At 40.5% G+C, this 21,199-nt stretch overlaps 1 protein-coding gene across 1 annotated transcript in view; it reads right to left on the bottom strand.

Moving 5' to 3' along the window:
• Positions 1 to 3,168: 3,168 nt before the first annotated feature.
• The window catches only part of LOC142195057 (uncharacterized), a 51,904-nt gene continuing 33,873 nt past the window's right edge, over positions 3,169 to 21,199 (bottom strand). Inside the window, exon 9 of the mRNA XM_075264570.1 lies at positions 3,169 to 3,354. Within this exon, the coding sequence (XP_075120671.1) occupies positions 3,297 to 3,354 (58 nt within the window). The 3' untranslated portion in view covers positions 3,169 to 3,296. The remainder of the gene's footprint in view (positions 3,355 to 21,199) is intronic.

Raw genomic sequence — 21,199 nt, forward strand, 5'->3', positions numbered from 1 at the left:
ATGCATTTCTAAGGGAAAAAGTCAGCTTGCACATATCGCAAGCTGACAGGGATCCCGACATAATACAGTAACTTGGGCAAGTTAGATGCCCCTAGGAATGCTTCCCCTGCTGTCCCAGTTGCATTCCAGGGTTTTGGCATCATTTCCTGGGGTGTCATAGTGGACTCGGTGACTCTCCTGAGTCAAAGAGTGGGATCCCTGAAACGAGCATTTTTTCCCCATAGAATATAATGGGGTTCGATATTCGTTCGAATAGTTGAATATTGAGGGGCTATTCGAAACGAATATCGAATATTGAATATTTTACTGTTCGCTCATCTCTAGTGACCCAATATTACTCTTTTACAAGGTACAAAATTCCAAGAACCTTTCTATTAATATTTATTAGATCAAATCAGAAGGGTCTAGAATTAAAGTGAGTCTCCCACCAAAATGACTTCTAAAACATCATCTTGAAACAGAATGGGACAGCATGTTTCTGGGAAATAGGAGCTTCTAGCAGCATATATAATTATATTTCTAGAAGTCCCCCTCATGGCATACTGTTTAGGCTGGTAAATCCATCCAACACATGGACCGAGTTTCACGGGTGAAACTCAGCCATGTGAATAAGACTTTAATCCACTTTCAAATGAGATGTCTAATCAACTGTATTGTAGCTGTGAACCAGAGCTCCTGTTTTTGCCTGAGGTTGATGCATATTATACAGTCCTATGAAAAAGTTTGGGCACCCCTATTAATCTTAATCATTTTTTGTTCTAAATATTTTGGTGTTTGCAACAGCCATTTCAGTTTGATATATCTAATAACTGATGGACACAGTAATATTTCAAGATTGAAATGAGGTTTATTGTACTAACAGAAAATGTGCAATATGCATTAAACCAAAATTTGACCGGTGCAAAAGTATGGGCACCCTTATCATTTTATTGATTTGAATTCCCCTAACTACTTTTTACTGACTTACTGAAGCACAAAATTGGTTTTGTAACCTCAGTGAGCTTTGAACTTCATAGCCAGATGTATCCAATCATAAGAAAAGGTATTTAAGGTGGCCAATTGCAAGTTGATCTCCTATTTGAATCTCCTCTGAAGAGTGGCATCATGGGCTACTCAAAACAACTCTCAAATGATCTGAAAACAAAGATTGTTCAACATAGTTGTTCAGGGGAAGGATACAAAAAGTTGTCTCAGAGATTTAACCTGTCAGTTTCCACTGTGAGGAACATAGTAAGGAAATGGAAGACCACAGGGACAGTTCTTGTTAAGCCCAGAAGTGGCAGGCCAAGAAAAATATCAGAAAGGCAGAGAAGAAGAATGGTGAGAACAGTCAAGGACAATCCACAGACCACCTCCAAAGAGCTGCAGCATCATCTTGCTGCAGATGGTGTCACTGTGCATCGGTCAACTATACAGCGCACTTTGCACAAATAGAAGCTGTATGGGAGAGTGATGAGAAAGAAGCCGTTTCTGCACGTACGCCACAAATAGAGTTGCCTGAGGTATGAAAAAGCACATTTGGACAAGGCAGCTTCATTTTGGAAACAAAAATTGAGTTGTTTGGTTATAAAAAAAAGGCGTTATGCATGGCGTCCAAAAAGAAACAGCATTCCAAGAAAAACACATGCTACCCACTGTAAAATTTGGTGGAGGTTCCATCATGCTTTGGGGCTGTGTGGCCAATGCCGGCATCGGGAATCTTGTTAAAGTTGAGAGTCGCATGGATTCCACTCAGTATCAGCAGATTCTTGAGAATAATGTTCAAGAATCAGTGACGAAGTTGAAGTTACGCCGGGGATGGATATTTCAGCAAGACAATGATCCAAAACACCGCTCCAAATCCTCAGGCATTCATGCAGAGGAACAATTACAATGTTCTGGAATGGCCATCCCAGTCCCCAGACCTGAATATCATTGAACATCTGTGGGATGATTTGAAGCGGGCTGTCCATGCTCGGCGACCATCTAACTTAACTGAACTTGAATTGTTTGTCCAAAATACCTTTATCCAGGATCCAGGAACTGATTAAAAGCTACAGGAAGCGACTAGAGGCTGTTATCTTTGCAAAAGGAGGATCTACTAAATATTAATGTCACTTTTCTGTTGAGGTGCCCATACTTTTGCACCGGTCAAATTTTGGTTTAATGCATATTGCACATTTTCTGTTAGTACAATAAACCTCATTTCAATCCTGAAATATTACTGTGTCCATCAGTTATTAGATATATCAAACTGAAATGGCTGTTATAAACACCAAAATATTTAGAACTAAAAATGATTAAGATTAATAGGGGTGCCCAAACTTTTTCATAGGACTGTATGTGAGGAAGAAGCTGCTGAGTGGTAACCACATGCGAAAATGTGTGCTCAAATAGACACAGCCATACCCATGTGCATCATACAGATAATTTGCTAGCAGATTCCTTTTGATTTATTTAGACAAAATTGCTTTTTGACACAAAAAGTATCATCACTATGTCACTAAATGGCATACAAGTGGTCTAAAAGTGATTTGGTGATTATAGACAAATTCATATAGAAATGAATGGAAGCAGCCGGCTACATCCATTCATTTCAATCGGAGCGTGCTATTCGAAACGGCTGTTTCAAATAGTGTTCGCTCATCTCTATAAATTATTATCAGATCACAAACTAGAGTTACATCCATTAGCAACTGACCCACCAGGAATCCAGGTTACAGACTTTGGTAAAGGAGAGACTATGTGCTTCTGATTTTAAGGGCAAATCGATGCCTAAGGCCTCTTCACACGGCGTAAGCGTGCCGCTCATTTAGACACGTATACACGTGTCCGAGCGCGATGCTTCAAAACAGAGCCCATTGATTTCAATGGGAAGTGCGTCTATATCGGCATATACGTGTGCTTTCCATTGAAATCAATGGGCTCTGTTTGGAACCGCCGCGCTCGGACACGTGTATATGTGTCTAAATGAGCGATGCGCTTACACCATGTGAAGGGGCCCTAATACTGTATATTCGGTTTGGGTTATCAAAGGTGAAGCTACATTTACACTACATTATTATTAATGTGCTCTGCATGGATAAGACTGTGAGTTAATTCCAGTTAGAAGTAAATTTAGTACAACATAAACACTCCTAATCCATATGATATCATATGATAAATCCATATGATAATCCACTCCTAGTGACAGATTCAAGAACTCTCTTGTATGCCAGTGATGTACTTCTTCATTAGTTTTCCCAGAGAAAATGAATTCCATTCGCAGACGACTTGATTAAAATCCATTCACAGGAGACCAACATTGTAGAATCTCTTCATTCCCAAACCATCAGTACTTTACTGAAAGGCACAAACACACCTGAGGATGGATCACTGAAATGTATGAAAGGAGAAACAAGTCTCAAAAAGTTGCATCAAAAAAATTATATAGTCAAAATCATACTTATAATATATTGTTCTTAAGTTTTATTTGACAAAATACTTACGTGAAAGACCTACTGCTCAAAAAGTTAGGCAAATCAAACATAGGAGAGGAAAAAAAATACTAAAATATTACTTTTATTATATTCAATTTAAAAGCCTTCAGGACAAAATACTAAAATGGAAAAGAGTCTGTGACCCTATAAAAATGGGTGTGTGTACATCAAAATAACCACTGTGTAGGGGAACTGGTTTGGATGTGGGATAAATGCTAGACCCTGACACCATGGACGTTCTCTGACACCTACATGTGCCTATACTGTACATTGGTTACACAAGTGGGTACATTTAAACCATGACTATTAAATGGCAAAAATAGTGAATTAAAACTCAACTTTTATTAGAAATGTTTAAAATTACATATATATAGTGATGAAATATCAACTCTTAAGTTAATTTGGCCCCAATCTACAGTGCTTGGAATGTTTTGCACTTCACTTGAGGATTTAAGGAGTCAATTTGACCACACCCAATCCCGGTCAACGTCACCGGGTAGGGTAAGATGAGAAAACACTCTGATAAAAAATTCTATATCAATGTGATCTGAGTGTCAGTGCATAGGAAAAACCAGAGAACAATCCCCTTATAGCTGATTCTAGTGATAAAACCAGAATCAGCAGCCTTAGAATGGAACATAGAGAAGATTCTGTATAGAGGAATTCATATCCTAGCTATATCCTCACAGCAATCACAGGTTACATGTAGAGATGAGCGAACAGTGTTCTATCGAACACATGTTCGATCGGATATCAGGGTGTTCGCCATGTTCGAATCGAATCGAACACCGCGTGGTAAAGTGCGCCAAAATTCGATTCCCCTCCCACCTTCCCTGGCGCCTTTTTTGCACCAATAACAGCGCAGGGGAGGTGGGACAGGAACTACGACACTGGGGGCATTGAAAAAAATTGGAAAAAGTCATTGGCTGCCGAAATCAGGTGACCTCCATTTTAGACGAATAGTGGATTTCAAATCCGGGTCATATGAGAATGTGAACTTTGTGACTATGAGACAGGGATAGCTGTACAGGCAGGGATAGCTAGGGATAACCTTTATTTAGGGGGGAATGTTATTAAAAATAACTTTTTGGGGCTCTATCGGGTGTGTAATTGTGATTTTTGTGAGATAAACTTTTTCCCATAGGGATGCATTGGCCAGCGCTGATTGGCCGAATTCCGTACTCTGGCCAATCAGTGCTGGCCAATGCATTCTATTAGCTTGATGAAGCAGAGTGTGCACAAGGGTTCAAGCGCACCCTCGGCTCTGATGTAGCAGAGCTGAGGCTGCACAAGGGTTCAAGCGCACCCTCGGCTCTGATGTAGGAGAGCCGAGGGTGCACTTGAACCCTTGTGCACCCTTGTGCACACTCTGCTTCATCAAGCTAATAGAATGCATTGGCCAGCGCTGATTGGCCAATGCATTCTATTAGCCCGATGAAGTAGAGCTGAATGTGTGTGCTAAGCACACACATTCAGCTCTACTTCATCGGGCTAATAGAATGCATTGGCCAGCGCTGATTGGCCAGAGTACGGAATTCGGCCAATCAGCGCTGGCTCTGCTGGAGGAGGCGGAGTCTAAGATCGCTCCACACCAGTCTCCATTCAGGTCCGACCTTAGACTCTGCCTCCTCCAGCAGAGCCAGCGCTGATTGGCCGAATTCCGTACTCTGGCCAATCAGCACTGGCTAATGCATTGTATTGGCGTGATGAAGCAGTGCTGAATGTGTGTGCTTAGCACACACATTCAGCTCTACTTCATCGAGCTGAATCTGAATCTCTGAGACAACTTTTTGTATCCTTCCCCTGAACAACTATGTTGAACAATCTTTGTTTTCAGATCATTTGAGAGTTGTTTTGAGTAGCCCATGATGCCACTCTTCAGAGGAGATTCAAATAGGAGAACAACTTGCAATTGGCCACCTTAAATACCTTTTCTTATGATTGGATACATCTGGTTATGAAGGTCAAATCTCACTGAGGTTACAAAACCAATTTTGTGCTTCAGTAAGTCAGTAAAAAGTAGTTAGGGGAATTCAAATCAATAAAATGATAAGGGTGCCCATACTTTCGCACCGGTCAAATTTTGGTTTAATGCATATTGCACATTTTCTGTTAGTACAATAAACCTCATTTCAATCCTGAAATATTACTGTGTCCATCAATTATTAGATATATCAAACTGAAATGGCTGTTGCAAACACCAAAATATTTAGAACAAAAAATGATTAAGATTAATAGGGGTGCCCAAACTTTTTCATAGGACTGTATATAAGCATATCAGATCTTTCCTGCTACTACATGGTGCTTCTATATACTGGTTGGGGGTACACCCATAATAAACTTCATTGCACAAGTGCGGCAATCCCATACATTAAAATAATCCACTGTGTAGGGGAACTGGTTTGGATATGGGATAAATGCTAGACCCGGACACCATGGACGTTCCCTGACACCTACATTTGCCTATACTGTACATTGTACATTTTTAGAAGGTTTTTATGGATGACTAGAGTACCTGCGAGTCCTCTAGTGGCCTGAGACTATCATATAATAATTGTCCACAAGGGTACAGAAGTAAACAACCCTAGTTGGAGTTGACTTTGGAACCAGTTACTTTCTATTACAACATCAGACAAAATGTAAGCAATGCAATGGCATACAATTTCAATAAGTGTTTTGAGTGTACACAGCGTCCTTGATCATGGTGCAGGACTTTTCTTCTGTTAGAAAAGTAAACAAGACAGAAGAAATTTTCCACCTTGTTTTTAACTTTTAAGTCACTGATAATGGATGCAGATAGAATGTGCACCATCTGCAATCATCATCAGTGAAAAACTAATCAATAGCTTTTCACTATATTTCAATACGTTGTCACAAGGAACTATAAAATATTCTAATACACAATCTTTACATATGACCTACATCAGATATATCTATCTAGCTTACAAAGAAAGGAAACTTAATATTTATACAGCGATGACTAAATTAAATCATCTCGAAAATTCCCCTAAATCTCCACGCTATAAGAAGTTGCAGTATAAATGTTTGCTTGGTCATGGTGTAAATATAAAAATATGCAAACAAGTTTAACTGCATGTCTTTTTATTTGTTAGCCTACAGGTCCTTTATAGGTGCATAGATATTATAAAACCTGCCTTCCATGTAAATTTCTAGGACCAAGAAAACAGCAATCACATTGACAAACTAATTTTCTATGTCCTGCAAATGTTAGGGTGGTGACACACAATGTATATGTTGCAGTTATCGCCCCAACAGTCCCCAGGCCGCCAGAATTTTCACCTCTAAATAATTGATATTAATTTCAGCACTATATTAGTATTGGGTGTATGGTTTTCCTGTTGCTGCAAGGACTGAATGTAGCTATTGCTGCATAAGGTAAATCCTATGGCACCATGCTTAACAACCTGGAATTTTACTTTGGGTGACCACCAGTGGTCTTTGATGCATTATATAAAACCTATACTTTTCCACTGTTATATGAACCTGATCCAGAATACCAATGAGGCAAGTTTAAAGGGATTCTACCATTAAACTACCTTTTTTTCTAATGAACACGTCGGAATAGCCTTAAGAAAGGCTATTCGTCCCCTACCTTTAGACGTGGTCTCCGCCACGCCGTTCTGTAGAAATACCGGTTTTTACCGGTATGGAAATGAGCTCTCCGCAGCAATGAGGGTGGGCCCCAGCGCTGAAAGGCCGATAAGCGCATCCCCATTGCTGCCCGAGAGCTCTTTCCTGCGCCGCTTCCTTGTTCTGCAGCAACTCCGCCTCTTCTGGCTTCTCTTGCTCTTGTAGTTTGATACAGGAGCATAGAGAGGCCACCCCAAAATGGCCACCGGCCGGCTCCTGTATTGAACTGCAAGACGGCGGCCATTTTTGGGTAGCCGCTCTTGCAGTTCAACACAGGAGCCGGCCGGTGGCCATTTTGGGGTAGCCGCTCTTGCAGTTCAATACAGGAGCCGGCCGGTGGCCATTTTGGGGTAGCCGCTCTTGCAGTTCAATACCTCCTGGGCAGTTCCTGGGGGAGAGAGGAGGAGCTGTCATAACTGTCTGCATACCGGTGAGAGTCCAGTCTGAATGGTTACTGTACACTTAGGGTTTTCGCTGTATAGTTAGTAGCTCAGACAAGCAGGATTTCTGTTATTGTTTTGCCTGAAGTTAAGGCTTAATTTGTTTTGCTGTTTTTGCAAAATAAATGTACAGGGTAAAACCTGTTTGCACCTGAATTTTTGTGTCTGTCTCTGACTGTTTGGGTTTGCTGCAGCTACCACTGAGCCTATCCTCCCACATTAGCCAAGATGGAAATACAGCCTTACAGACACAGCACAGAGCATCTGTTGTAGGAAAAATAGGAATTATGGAAACAGTGTAGTTCGCCCTGCTATGTTATTTTTGAAACTACCGTCCACCGTTATAGGAGATAAGAAAATACCGCATAGCAGCAAATACTTTCTACGAGCAGTCTCCATTAGCTTACAGTGTTCGAATATCAGCGCAGAAACCTTTGAAATGTGATCTAACTAAACATTTAAATACCTTTTAAAAAAATTTACATTTCCCCTAAAGGACTTGTAAATACTTTGATGTAATATATTGCAATTCATCTGTACTACAAAGTATTTTGCCTGTCATTGTAAAATGTCTTTGTTACAAAGTACTGTATTATACTTCACTATGTAAAATCTATTCATAGTTTATAAAAAAAAAAAGACAGTAAATTTTCTTTTTAAATGGATATTCAGAGACATTTATATTGTACAATCACAATTGTGTGGATACTACAAAAGTAACATTAACTAACAAATGATGAGGGTCAGGGGATAATAGCACTCCTTAGAGAGTGGCACCTTGGCAGGTGTATGGAGACTTACAAGCCATTTTTGTAACAAAAATGATTTCAGCCCAAAACATAAAATAAGTTCTAAATTATTTACTTGGGTTTTGACATCCCACATTCAATTACTTGTTAGAATACACACACAGAAGAGGACATAATGATACAGAACTGATTCTCTAGTCAAGGGTTGATCAAGATCAGAGCATCCATCAGATCCTTAGTTGTCAGCTGAGAAGACTCCTAAAGAAAAGAGTTTATTACTCAGATATTGTATGTCTCTCAACCTGAGGAAGGAGAGAAGACACCTCTTCTTGGCCAAAGCTGAACCCGGACAAAACTGAAGTTCTCATGTTTGGAGGTCAGGGCTGAATTCCACCATCTCAATCCCTAGGAAACACAACCCTTCAAAACTCAGATTATGTGTGAAACTTGGGCATAGTTATTGATGGGGAGATGGGTGAACCCAACAAGTTTGTTTTGAATATTTGTAAGATTTGCCTCCCCCTCTGGGTTCTCCTCAGACCCAAGAGTATAATAAGTGGAGGCCCTGGAGAGGAACAGAAAAATAACAAACACATACTCACCCTGCCTCATCTCCCTTAGGCATCGTTTACCCATCCTGCAGTCACCTCGAGTATTCTTCAAGGTTCAGCGAGGCAAGTTGATGCCATAAAGCAGTGACCCAGCATTATGACGCTTTATCAGCAGCCATATCAGGACTGCAGCAAAGTGCACAAATGATTCATGCGGGCATTGCGCGGCAAGCACGCGGAGCCCATTATAGTCTATGGGGTCTGTGTGCTTTGCCAGCACATCGCTCACAATTGCTATTGTATTCCGTTCGGGGGGTGTCCATGCGGACTCCTTCCGGACGGAATACAAATACTAGTGTGAACCAACCCTAACACAGAGTATTTTCTGGTTTAAACTGTCTTCAACCAGTTTATTCCACAGGTTACATATCAAAAATAAATCATAAACACAAAACAGTCCTAGCCTTGTCCTAACTAAACAGAATGTCCCTGACTATTTGGACTAGGTGGAGCTTATTTCAGGCCAGTCAAACAAAGTCACAATGTGAACACCAACCTGTTGTACTTGTGCTTGTCCAGAAATTTTCAGTTTTCTCAACAACAAACATTTATAATGTTTTATAATTTATATACTTACTCATAGACAATTATTTTGATTTCTACTTCTGTCTCTTAATTTTTTTTAAGCCACCCCCCCCCACACACACACACACACACACACTCTCTTGGCCTCGTCTGCTCCCTGACACTCCTCCTCTGACCACTGAGCTCATTGTTTACTGTGGGGGAGAGATATCGCGTGCTGTGGGGGTGAGAGAAATGGGGTGCACAGTGTACTGTGGGGGATACAGATCTGGGGTGGATTGTGTAGTGGGGGTGAGAGATGTAGGGTACATGGTGTACTGTGGGGGGGGGGGAGGGGCAGACCTGGGGTAAATTGTGTAGTAGGGGTGAGAGAGGTATGGTGTAGTGGGGGAAGAGATGTGGGGTGCATGGTGTACTATTGGGGAGAGTTGTAGGGTGCATGGTGTAGTGTGGGGGTGGAGAGATATGGGGTGCATGGTGGAGGGGGCACGTGGAGAGCTGGGGGGTGCTTCTGTGTGCTCCATGCACTGAAGGTACATTCAGGGAGGAGGGGGGAGTTAGCGATGCACAAAAGGCTCATGAAGAATCTAGGAATCTTTCATATCTGTGTTAGGGTTGCATGAGAGGAGCAAAGAAGCTTCTCCATTGGCGGTGCATGGGCGATTGATATGACATGCCTTTTTTGGGGTGCACGGGAAATATATGGCTATTGGTGAAATAACTGTTAGCAGTGCGGGGGTAGACTTAAAGGGGCTATCTGCAACAATATATCCCCTCCCCTGTGGGTTTCTTGCAAGGGGGTCATAAGAATTTGTACTTTTCTCTGGAATTTGGACTGGTGAGAGCCTGGTCCTGATGGAGTAAGGGATTTAGCCATTTTACTGTGAGCTGGCTAAATACTACTTTAATTCAGGACTTGACCAGTAGGTGGCAAAAAGGTCCTGACCAGTAATTGGAAATAGATCACACTGAGGAGGCTATTTTCTATAACTGATAAGGAGCAGGACCTTACTGAGTATAGTATTTAGTCACAACCCTATGGTAATTGATGGTGTCTGTTGGCATTTTATTGATTAGTCCATTTGAATTTAGCGCTAAAGCAGGTGTTTTGGCGCTCCATTCAAATTGGATGAATCATAGAAGCTATCTGCGGCTATTAGTTGTGCAGGACCCCTAGGATTCAGCTCTGTGTGTGAAGGGGCGCATTCTGCTAGCCGTAGGTGCTGAGGTGAATCATACCTCCCAACCGTCCCGATTTCCGCGGGTCATTCACGATTTGTCCTTAATAGAACATTTGTTCCGAAACGCGTCAGCCGGGACGCTCCTTTTATCTTGTAATTTGTGAGTCAAATATGGCCATACACAATATGGCATTTTTGTAAACTTTTTTCAAGGAAGCAAAAATAAAAACCTGGATTTTATATCATCTTTAACCATTGATTGCTGGATACCTTTCTTGAAAGTTTTTTCTACTGCTGAAGTGCTCCTGGCCGAGGAGTAATTATCCATGCAATCCACCTACATACTGAAGAATGTAAGTTATTTTTAATCCTTTTTGATTTAACTTAGATCAGTGGGCTGTGTTTTCCCTTCTCCTCCTTTCCCCTTCACGTGTTATATGAAAACAATGTCAAAAGACAGAATCACCATAAAAATAACAAATTTTATTAAAGTTATAAAAGCATAACATGAAAAGAATGAAATACAGTACATAATAAAGAAAGGGGGAACCAAAATGCTTCCAAATAACTACATGTGGAGTAAATGTTATAAATGACCAAACATTTCTGTGGGACTACACGGCAAAGGTGCAACAAGTCAGGAAATACATATGGATGGCTACACAGACTCAACCTGCATTCTAGAGTGGTGTATACAAAAGTGCCAAACAATGTAATAAATGTGTACATAAGCACCAAAAAACCCTATTAAAATTGAAAGTGCAAATTATATGTACCTACCACATGGAGAAGCGCCCCAACGCGCGTTTTGCCATTACAGCTTCGTCAGGGGGGTCAGCACATTATATACATTACATGACCACTGAGGCCATTCAGCAGCCTCAAGAAAAGGACCCGTGATGTCACAGGTAGTGACATTCAGGCCCTTCGCTGATTGGCCTGAGCGGTCATGTGACTGCTGAGGGCAATCAGTGGCTTCAACACAACGTTGCTAGATGCCGCAGGAGCAGATGGCGGCATGGGAGGTGCGGGAGGACATCGGAACAATGGGGACAGGTGAGTATGCCTTTTTTTTTTTAATTTTCATTGCCCCCGCTTAAACTTTAAAGTTATTTTCCATGTTTGCCTGGATAACCCCTTTAAGGATGGATTCATTCCTGAAACAGAGGACTGTAAATAGGGCTTATTTTTGGAGTACTCCAAAAACCCTGCAAAATCAAGCTAAGGCTTATATTCAGAATAGGGGTTATTTTTGGAGAAACAGGGTATATGTGTTTAGTATTGAGCCCTTAGCAACCCAGGTAAGAAATAATCCTGAAATTCAAGGACAAGATAAATCCTTTAAAATTTTTACTTTTTATTTATTTATTTATTTTGACACAGAGCTCTTTTCCACCTGGAGAAACCAAGGAACACTGTGAGAATAATGTTCTTTGATTTCTCCAGTGCTTTTAACATGATATAGCCAGGGTTACTGACAGACAAGCTGGCCCAACTGGATCCTAGACTACCTCACAAACCGACCTCAGTCTGTGAGGTCTGTACCTACTGTCACTGTAATGCCTCTACCGTGGAGCTTTTGGTACTCGTATTTTGTATTTTATATTATTACTGTATTATCCATGTTGCTGTAACACACTGAATTTCCCCATGGTGGGACTATTAAAGGATTATATTTGCTGATGATCTTTTATCCTTACTACTACCCTTACAAAGCTCCTTGTCCAACTAGAACAATATAGTAAAACTTCAGGATATGAAATTAACACATCTAAGTCAAGAGGTCCTCCTCTTAATATACCCTCTTGCTGGCTATCCTCTCTTATGCTTCATGTACATGATAGGGTGCATTGTAAGTACATTGCATTGAAAGTGTAAGTGTACATAGTGCACTATGTTTTTTGGCCTGGGGTGAAAACCAGGACAGGACCTGTACTTCTCCATTTTGCAACCTGGGCTCACTGAAGGCAGTAAATGGGCCTGTACAGGCAAAGGCGAGAAACAGATAACATGTATGTGCCTTCCGTGGCACATACATGTTATCTGGCACATTCACACAAAAGTCTTACAACCGCTTTCCTGTACATATGGTGAGACCAAGTGGTTATATATCTGGGAGTTCACATAAATTCACCAAACTCTACTCTCTTCTAGGCAAATCTCCTTACATTAATCTGAGATATCAGTAGGCATCTAATTAAATCAAAGTCATTAAAAGTATCACTCCTTGTGTGAATATAAAAATGTCTATTCTTGCTAAATACATTTCCAGAAAGTCAATTTTTTGAATTTTGTATGGACACTAAACACATGATGTATATTTTCTTTATAGATGCAATCGGTATTGTAGTACAATGCTTACACTGTCATCTATTAGTAGTACGGTATAATGTAGTGATGCTATAGTATGTCATACTTTTTTTCTTCATTATTATGTTTTTGTCTAAAATGTACAAATAAATAAAACATAGCTGTAAAAAGAAAATAAGAGTTTAGTTACAATGACATCACAGGGCTTATGACATCACAGGTTCCATGTGACATCACAATTGGTATGGAATGTTTAAAGTTCTTAACCTGAGCCATCTTGGATCACTTGAGCTAGATGGCTTGAAGAGGACGGTATGCTCAGGTATGTGGCTCCCCACCCAATGCTGAGGCCTCATTCACATATTATATAGCTGGGGGCATGGGGTTCAGAACTGCACCATTAACCCTTCCAAAAATGTTAGCAAGAATGACTGTGTGTCATGTTTCTTGTTCTGATTATCAGGGCGAGTCAGTAAAATGATTACGTCATGGAGAATATTTATCTTCTATCCATTGGATAAAGGATAAATATCTGATCGGGGGGGGGGGGGGATCTGATCACTGGGACCCCCACTAATCCTGAGAACAGGAGTGTCTGACCCCCATTGTGCATTCAGCATGACTACAGCACTGTTTGGCATTCCTCTCTCTAAAAAGAGTTAATATACTTGTATATTAATCAATAAGTAATATATATATATATGTACTTTATCCTGGCAATCCTCATATAGTAATGCAAAATACTGAAACTAAGGCCTTTATTTATTTTATTTACCTATATAGCGCCATCATATTCCACAGCACTTTTCCTATATAGACAACACTGTCCCATATAGAGATCACAATCTAAATCAGAATGTCTTAGGAGTGTGGGAGGAAACCTGCTAAAGCAGTATTGGCATATCAGGAGTTAAATCCTCAGCTACATATGTCACCATGGTAACTGCAGCCAATAGGATTGCTGGATCTGAATGTGAAAAGCCAGTTGTCTGCAGTCAGTTACTGGTCGGTGATGATGGGGGATGGGCGTCTATGTGATCGGCTCTGGTGTGGGGATCACTTTATGGTGACGACTTTGGGAGGAGATCCAATCCTAATACTGAGGATCATTACTTTACTGTATGTGATAAAGTACTGGGTGAGACTGGGGTCTCTGGACCACCGGAGGAAGTGATTGTGGATGCTCGCCCTCCGTCAGGACATATGTATGGCCTCCATTATGTCTGTCATAGACTGATTTGGTAACTTAGATGATTTTATCTTTGTTTCTTTATAGGGCAAAGTATAATGGAGGTGACAGGGGTAGTATGAAGGTAGCATGTATGACGTGTTCGCTGTGAGTGTAACAGGGGTAGTATGAAGGTAGCATGTATGACATGTTCGCTGTGGGTGCTGAGCATGAACTATGTAGGAACTTTATTTTATGTAATATGTTTCCCTATATGTAATATAGTTAATGAGTGAATGCTATGAATATATTTATTTATATTTTATATATTTAGTAGTATATATTTATATATATTTATATAATTTATATAGTCATGTAGTGTCAAGCATTGTTAACATATCTTTATATACAGTATACACTAAAACCTCTTAAAGAGGACCTTATGCAGTTCTATATATCGCTAGAACGCCGAGAGTGCGCTGAATTCAATCCACTGTCGATTTTCCCAGTATGTGCCCCAGGGCTTGGAGATTTTGGTGCCGTTAATTTTGGCACTGATCCCTCCCCACTGTCAGAACAGCGTTCAGGACAGGCTAGTGTTATTGCTTTCTGGCAGCATAATAAACCACATATGCATAAGGATGAGGACATGAAAGGTCCTCTTTAAGGCTAAAGTCCCACATAGCGAAACGCAGCAAAAAACGTGGTTAAAAAAAAACCCAGCAGAAGCACATCACATTTATTTCCAGTGTTTTTCACAGAAACTCCACAGAGTTTTCCTCTGCAGACTTTCTGCCCCTATTATACCTATACAGAAAACATTTTTTACAATGTTTGGATGGGATTAGTCTGAATCCCATCCACTTTGTAGGTATTGTAAAATACAGCATTTGTTTACCACAGAGTTTCCCCGATGTTGCTAAAACGCTTCATTTTTTTCAACCTGGGACCCCGGCCTAAAAAGGGTTTTCCTGCTAAAACACATTATCCCCTCAGACCTCCACTGATCAGAAGATTGTGAGAGCCCCCACACAGATCAGGAGAAACATCAAATAACAGCAGCGATTGTTCTGTGATTGGTCCATTTCAATTTACCGCCATGCCACCTGCTTTGGCGCTAAATTCAAATGACCAAAGCGTCTATTCACATAGGGGCCACCACAAGTAATAGTGGCAGCAGACAGTAGTTCACTAAGTTTTTTTTTCTTTTATTAACATTGCCCCACCAATGTTATTATCCCTGTACTGAGACATCATGGTGTCCTAGTACAACGATACATTTTAGTGGGGGTCACTGCTGCTATTACTGGATATGGCCCTGCTGTGATTGTACACTTGCTATTAATTTCAATAATCTCCTCAGTGATTGGCCCAATTGAATTTAGCACCAGCTATATCAAAGCTGAACAGGGATGAATCATAGAGAAGCCACTGCCGCTAAATAGTAGCTGTGGCCCTGCTATAATATTATTCCACCAATGATTTTTTTAATTGTAGGCAGCAGTGGAGGGGATGGAGGAGGTGGGTGCTGCAGCAGCTCTGCAATACAAATAGGGACTGGCTGACAATTCAAGTGAATTGCCTGACAGTGCCTCAGAACATCCCAAATGGATTGTGTTGTATTATTAATATAAAAAATAAAAAGTGTTCACTTATGTACTGAGTACATATAAATACTGTATAGTTTGTATAAAATGTGTACTGTATATATATTTATATGTAGCCGTATATGTGACTTTTAACATCTTATGTAATTGGTATTTAAATGTGTGTGTGTGTTTGTATATAAATATGTATAGATAGACAGATATGACTGTAAGTTTCCACTTATGTATTAAAGGGGTTTTAAAGGATAACCAGATTTAAGGTGAAAAAACAAACAAAAAAAAACCAAACAAACATTCACCTGTCCTTGGTGCTTCAGTGTCTCCCAGCACGGTGTCTCCCAGCACCTAATATTAAATGAGTGGTTATCCTGGACAACCGTTTTTATAAGTATATTTAAATACAGTTTTTGTAAAGTTTGTACTATATATATATATATATATATATATATATATATATATATATTAATATATATATATATATATATATATATATATATATATATATATATGTATATATTAGTATATAGATGTATGCCAAGTTTAATATCACTTTCAGCATGTTACGTAATTGGTATTTATATGTGTGTGTAATATATATATATATATATATATATATATATATATTGTCCACTTCTGTATTAAGTACCGTATTTTTTGCTTTACAAAATACACTTTTTTTCCATCCATGGTGGGAGTAAAAAGTCAGTGTGTCTTATAAAGCAAATGTGCCAAAAATCGCAATCCACAAACAATTATTATACTGTAGGGTCTCTTCAGACCCCAGAGTATAATGAACAGTGGCCCCAAGGAGGGAAACATAATAAACAGTGTTATTCACCTCTCCTGGGCTCCGGTGTTGATCTTCAGGCCTCTTCTGGTTGCATAGATGTTAAGAATGATGACGGCGTAATGTCGAATCTGTTACGCTGCTGTTATTTTTCGTCATGATGCCAACGTGACATTGTATGGGCGACGCCAATATCATAAAATGTAGAGTATGTTTGCCACAGAGTTTCCCGCTTTGGCCAAAATGCTTTGTTTTCACAACATAGGACCCTGGCTTCACCCTAACTTCACACTGTTTGGGCAACGCCAACATTATATTATGTGTACTATGGGACATTATTCTTACAGTGATTGTCCATGAATTGATTACAAATATTGAACCAAAAATTTTTGGGATCAAAAAATCTTTTTTCCTAACTTCCTCCTCCTGCGTCATATAAAACAGAAAATACAGTATATATGAATATAGTTTGTTTGTAAAGTGTGTACTATATATATATATATATATATTCATATATAGATGAATGCCAAGTTTAATATGACTTAACATATTACTTAACTGGTAGTTATATATATATATATATATATATATATATATATAGACACACACAGACCATGTATCAAGTGAGGTTGACCCCTTTGTGGTTCTTCAATATGTGGTGTAATGCTTTCTAACTAAAGAAGGACTTTTCCCATCAATCTACAAGTTGCTGATGGATTGGATTTTTTTTTTTTTTTTCTGGATTGTGACTAACCCTGGATTGGGGTTCTGCCGTGCAACTTGGGGAGATTTAAGTTTTTGTGCTGTTACAAAATGACTTTCTTTAACCAACATGTGTGTATAGATAGTTATGACGGATATATATATAACAAGTGTTAACTTAACAACTTACCACATAAAGCATTATATGCCATTTAATTCAATTGTATGTAATGTGTTGAATGTCAAGTTAATGTTTACTGGGTCAAGTTAATGTTTGCTAGATCTGTGCATACAGATATATATATATATATATATATATATATATATATATATACACACACACACACAAAAACAGGACTGCAGGAAGTCCCAATAATGTAATAATATTCTCTATATATAATAGAGCCCATCGACCACTTAGTGGCCTTATTACGATGGGTCCCTACACTAACACTTTATATATGGGACAGGAGATTACCTTCTTATATACTTACTGTTACAGAGCAGTCTCTATGAACTTAATCTCTGGGGTATTATCTATAGGGGAGTACAGCATTTATTATACAAGTAAAGTCTTAGGGTAGGGACCCATCTGGATGAGGTCGCCGTGACGTGGCAGATGGGCTCGCACAATTTACCAAACTGTGCGCTAAGAACCTCACATTTCTAATAGTAGTCAGTGATACATGAAAGTGGAGGCAAAGAATTTTATTATTTAAATATCCATGCCAAAAGTATAAACTCTCTAGGCAGAATTGAATGTAGTCTCAAAATGGCTTCTCTAAAAGCTATTTTGGGTGTATCAGTCCTCATCTAATCTAGCTGGTCTTTTAATTTCCCTCCACTAAATTAACCTCTTAGTTCGACTTGAAGAGTTATTCTTGCAAGTGGCATTTATTACCTATCCACTGATGTGATAATCTGGGGAGCCATTGCATATAACAGTCGCACACTAAGGGACACTAAGGGATAGCGGGGCGGATTTTGGCACCGAGAGTGACGCGGGCAGCCGTGTCACTCTCAGGTCAAAACCCGCCTGCCACGACTTCACAGTCGCCGCTTCCCCCTCCGGAGTCGGTTCAAATGAATGGGCCGACTCCGGAGGTTGCTTCCGCCAGGCGAACACCGCGGCTCAATGAGCCGCGGAATCCACCTGAAGAAAGGGCAGCTCGCTTCCACAGCATGTTGCCGCTAGTGGAAAAAAGAACGCTAGCGGTCTCCATAGACCACCATTGTTAGGGGACGGATTATGACTTGGATTACGCGCCATAATCTGCCCCCTCTGTGCCCATGTGAACGGGCCCTAACAGGTCAGCAATATGCGCAGGACTTCCTATGTTGCATGTTGAATCATGGCAGGGCTTACAACTCGCATTTTTTCAACAGGATAAAGCTCGCCCTTACACAACAAGGGTTTTCATGAATTGGAACCCTTGATCTAATGTTGTAATCATTTACCAGTTGCGGAACTACCGTCATAGCAGCCATGCTATGGGGCTCACATCACTAGGGTGCCTGAAACTTTGCAGCCTTTTTCTTTACAAATATGGGGCCATTACCTACTAGATTATTCCTGCAGGTAACATCCAATATTCACTTACCTATCCTTGCTCCTGCCCACAGTGTCCTCCATCTCTCCTTCAGCCTCCAGCAGTTGCTGCACGAAATGTCCAGATGTTGTTCAGCTTCAGGATGTAATATGCAGCAAGAGGTTAGAGCCAAAGAGAAAGAGTCACTAGGCAGGAACAGGGATGAATAAGTGAATATCGACTGTTAACTGCTGGAGTAATCCAGTAGGTAGTGTGTAGGGGCAAATAAAGTGGGCAATATACAGTGTAGTGGCCAATAAAGGGGTTGTATACTATGTGGAAGAGAATAAAGGAGGTCATATACTGTGTGGAGGCCAATAAAGGGGCAATATTCTGTGTTGGGGACAGTAAGGTGGTTCATATACCACTCATATGTCTGCTATTGGGTCTGGTCTTTCCTAGTTATGTCCTGTCAATTATGTGTATTGTTGAATTTACACAGGCTGTGTCTCCCTCATCACCTCCTAGATGGCGGCAGAGGACCAGACCTCTGGCGCGGCTCAGTCTTGATGAGGCCACGTGAGCCCAGTGGTGCAGCCAGAGCCCCAAACGGGACCCTCTGCTCCAAGGCTCCATGGACAACACTGAGTCCAGGAAGTTGTGGGGCGGAAGGAATCTGGGAGGGCGGCGGGAGTCGCATTTTGTAAGACATTTCTTCTAGGTGCTATGATTTTGACTGAAATCAAAGTCAAATATTAACATACAGTAAAATCTTGATGTGACCTTGTTCAGTTGTCAGTGGTGCCCTACATTCACTAGAAGTGTTCCAGATTTGAGCTATGTTTCCCTTTACGGGGGAGTTAAAATGAGTACATTGTATATTTGTTATGAGCATGTTATGATACTGTACATGTTTATTCAGAACATTGTGTATTTATCTACTGTAATATTATTGTCTGGGGATTTATTTTTTTTGCTAATATTATTTACATAAAACTACTAAGGTTTGTTTTTAGTACCTGGCCATAGCTGGCACCAGCAATACAAGTAAAAGGAAGTAGACACTGGTAAAATCCTTGTACATCTGTTCTATTTACTCTGTTTCTATGGCAACAATGTCACCACAAAACACAATAGAATTTGCAGTGTGGTAACTACAGTATGTAACACCCGATGCTGAAATATATTCTTGTCCACTTAATTGTATTTAAGGTACTTGCCAGATTCATGGAAATTACAGATTATTACTATTATAGAAACTGCATTTGATTCACATTGATTATTTGTTCAGGAAATGTATTATCTGTAATGCAATTGGCGACACTAATTGTTTCCATTCTCGTTCTTCCATTGTTAAACTAAAATTATGGCACTATCTTTTATGTCCTGAAACCACTGGATTGTAATGTAGCTTTGTAACGTTCTAAATATTTCTCTATCTGTATTAACATCAACTGTATTATGTAAAGTATGAAGTTGTATTCAAAATCTAGCTGCATGCAAATAACCTATTAATAGTCACAGATGTGAAGCTGCTCAGTAAACAGTATCCATACCCAGCACCGCACCTCCCATGAGGCGACCTGAAGCGACCGCTTCAGGCGGTACTATGCCAGGGCCCCGGGGAGGGCGGCATTTTTGCTTACCTAAGCCAGTCCAGGACAAGCTGTCCTTAGCGTCACCGTCACTGAGCGGTGGATTGGGGAGGCCCTGTGGACGCAGCGCTGCTCCAGCTGCCTCCCCTCACGCTCAAGCAGAGAGCAGGTCCTCTCCCTGCCTGCTCTCTGCCTGCTAACGCCACTCCGCCATGCCCCCTTCGGTCCGCCCGCCCCCTTCGCTCCGCCCTCTTTGCTCCGCCCCCACCTCCCGGGAGGGGGAGCGGCTTTCTTTCATCCGCCTCGGGCGGCAGAAAAGGAAGGTTCACCCCTGTCCATACCCGAAACACACCCACTAGAACTTCACTGACACTATAAGAACAGGATATACAGACAAAATTGTTGATACACCTTGTTTAATAAAAAAAACCCACAATGGTCACATAAATAACTTGAATTTGACAAAAGTAATAATAACCAAACTACATGTTGACAAGCCACAAAGCTTTTGGGAGAATGTCCTATGGACAGATGAGACAAAAATCAAACTTTTTGGCAAGGCACATCAAGCTCTATGTTTACAAAAGGAAAAATGAAGAATATCTCGGAAAGAACACTGTCCCTGCTGTGAAACATGGAGGAGGCTCTGTTATGTTCTAGGGCTGATTTGCTGCAATTGGGACAGGGTGTCTTGAATCTGTGCAGGGTACAATGAAATCTCAAGACTATCAAGGGATTCTAGAGAGAAATGTGCTGCCCAGTGACAGAAAGCTTGGTCTCAATCGCAGGTCATGGGTCTTGTAATAGGATAATGACCCAAAACACACAGCTAAAAACACCCAATAATGGCTAAGAGGAAAACATTGGACTATTCTGAAGTGGCCTT

The sequence above is a fragment of the Leptodactylus fuscus genome, chromosome 2, assembly GCF_031893055.1.
Source record: "Leptodactylus fuscus isolate aLepFus1 chromosome 2, aLepFus1.hap2, whole genome shotgun sequence".
In the NCBI taxonomy this organism is placed as follows: domain Eukaryota; kingdom Metazoa; phylum Chordata; class Amphibia; order Anura; family Leptodactylidae; genus Leptodactylus; species Leptodactylus fuscus.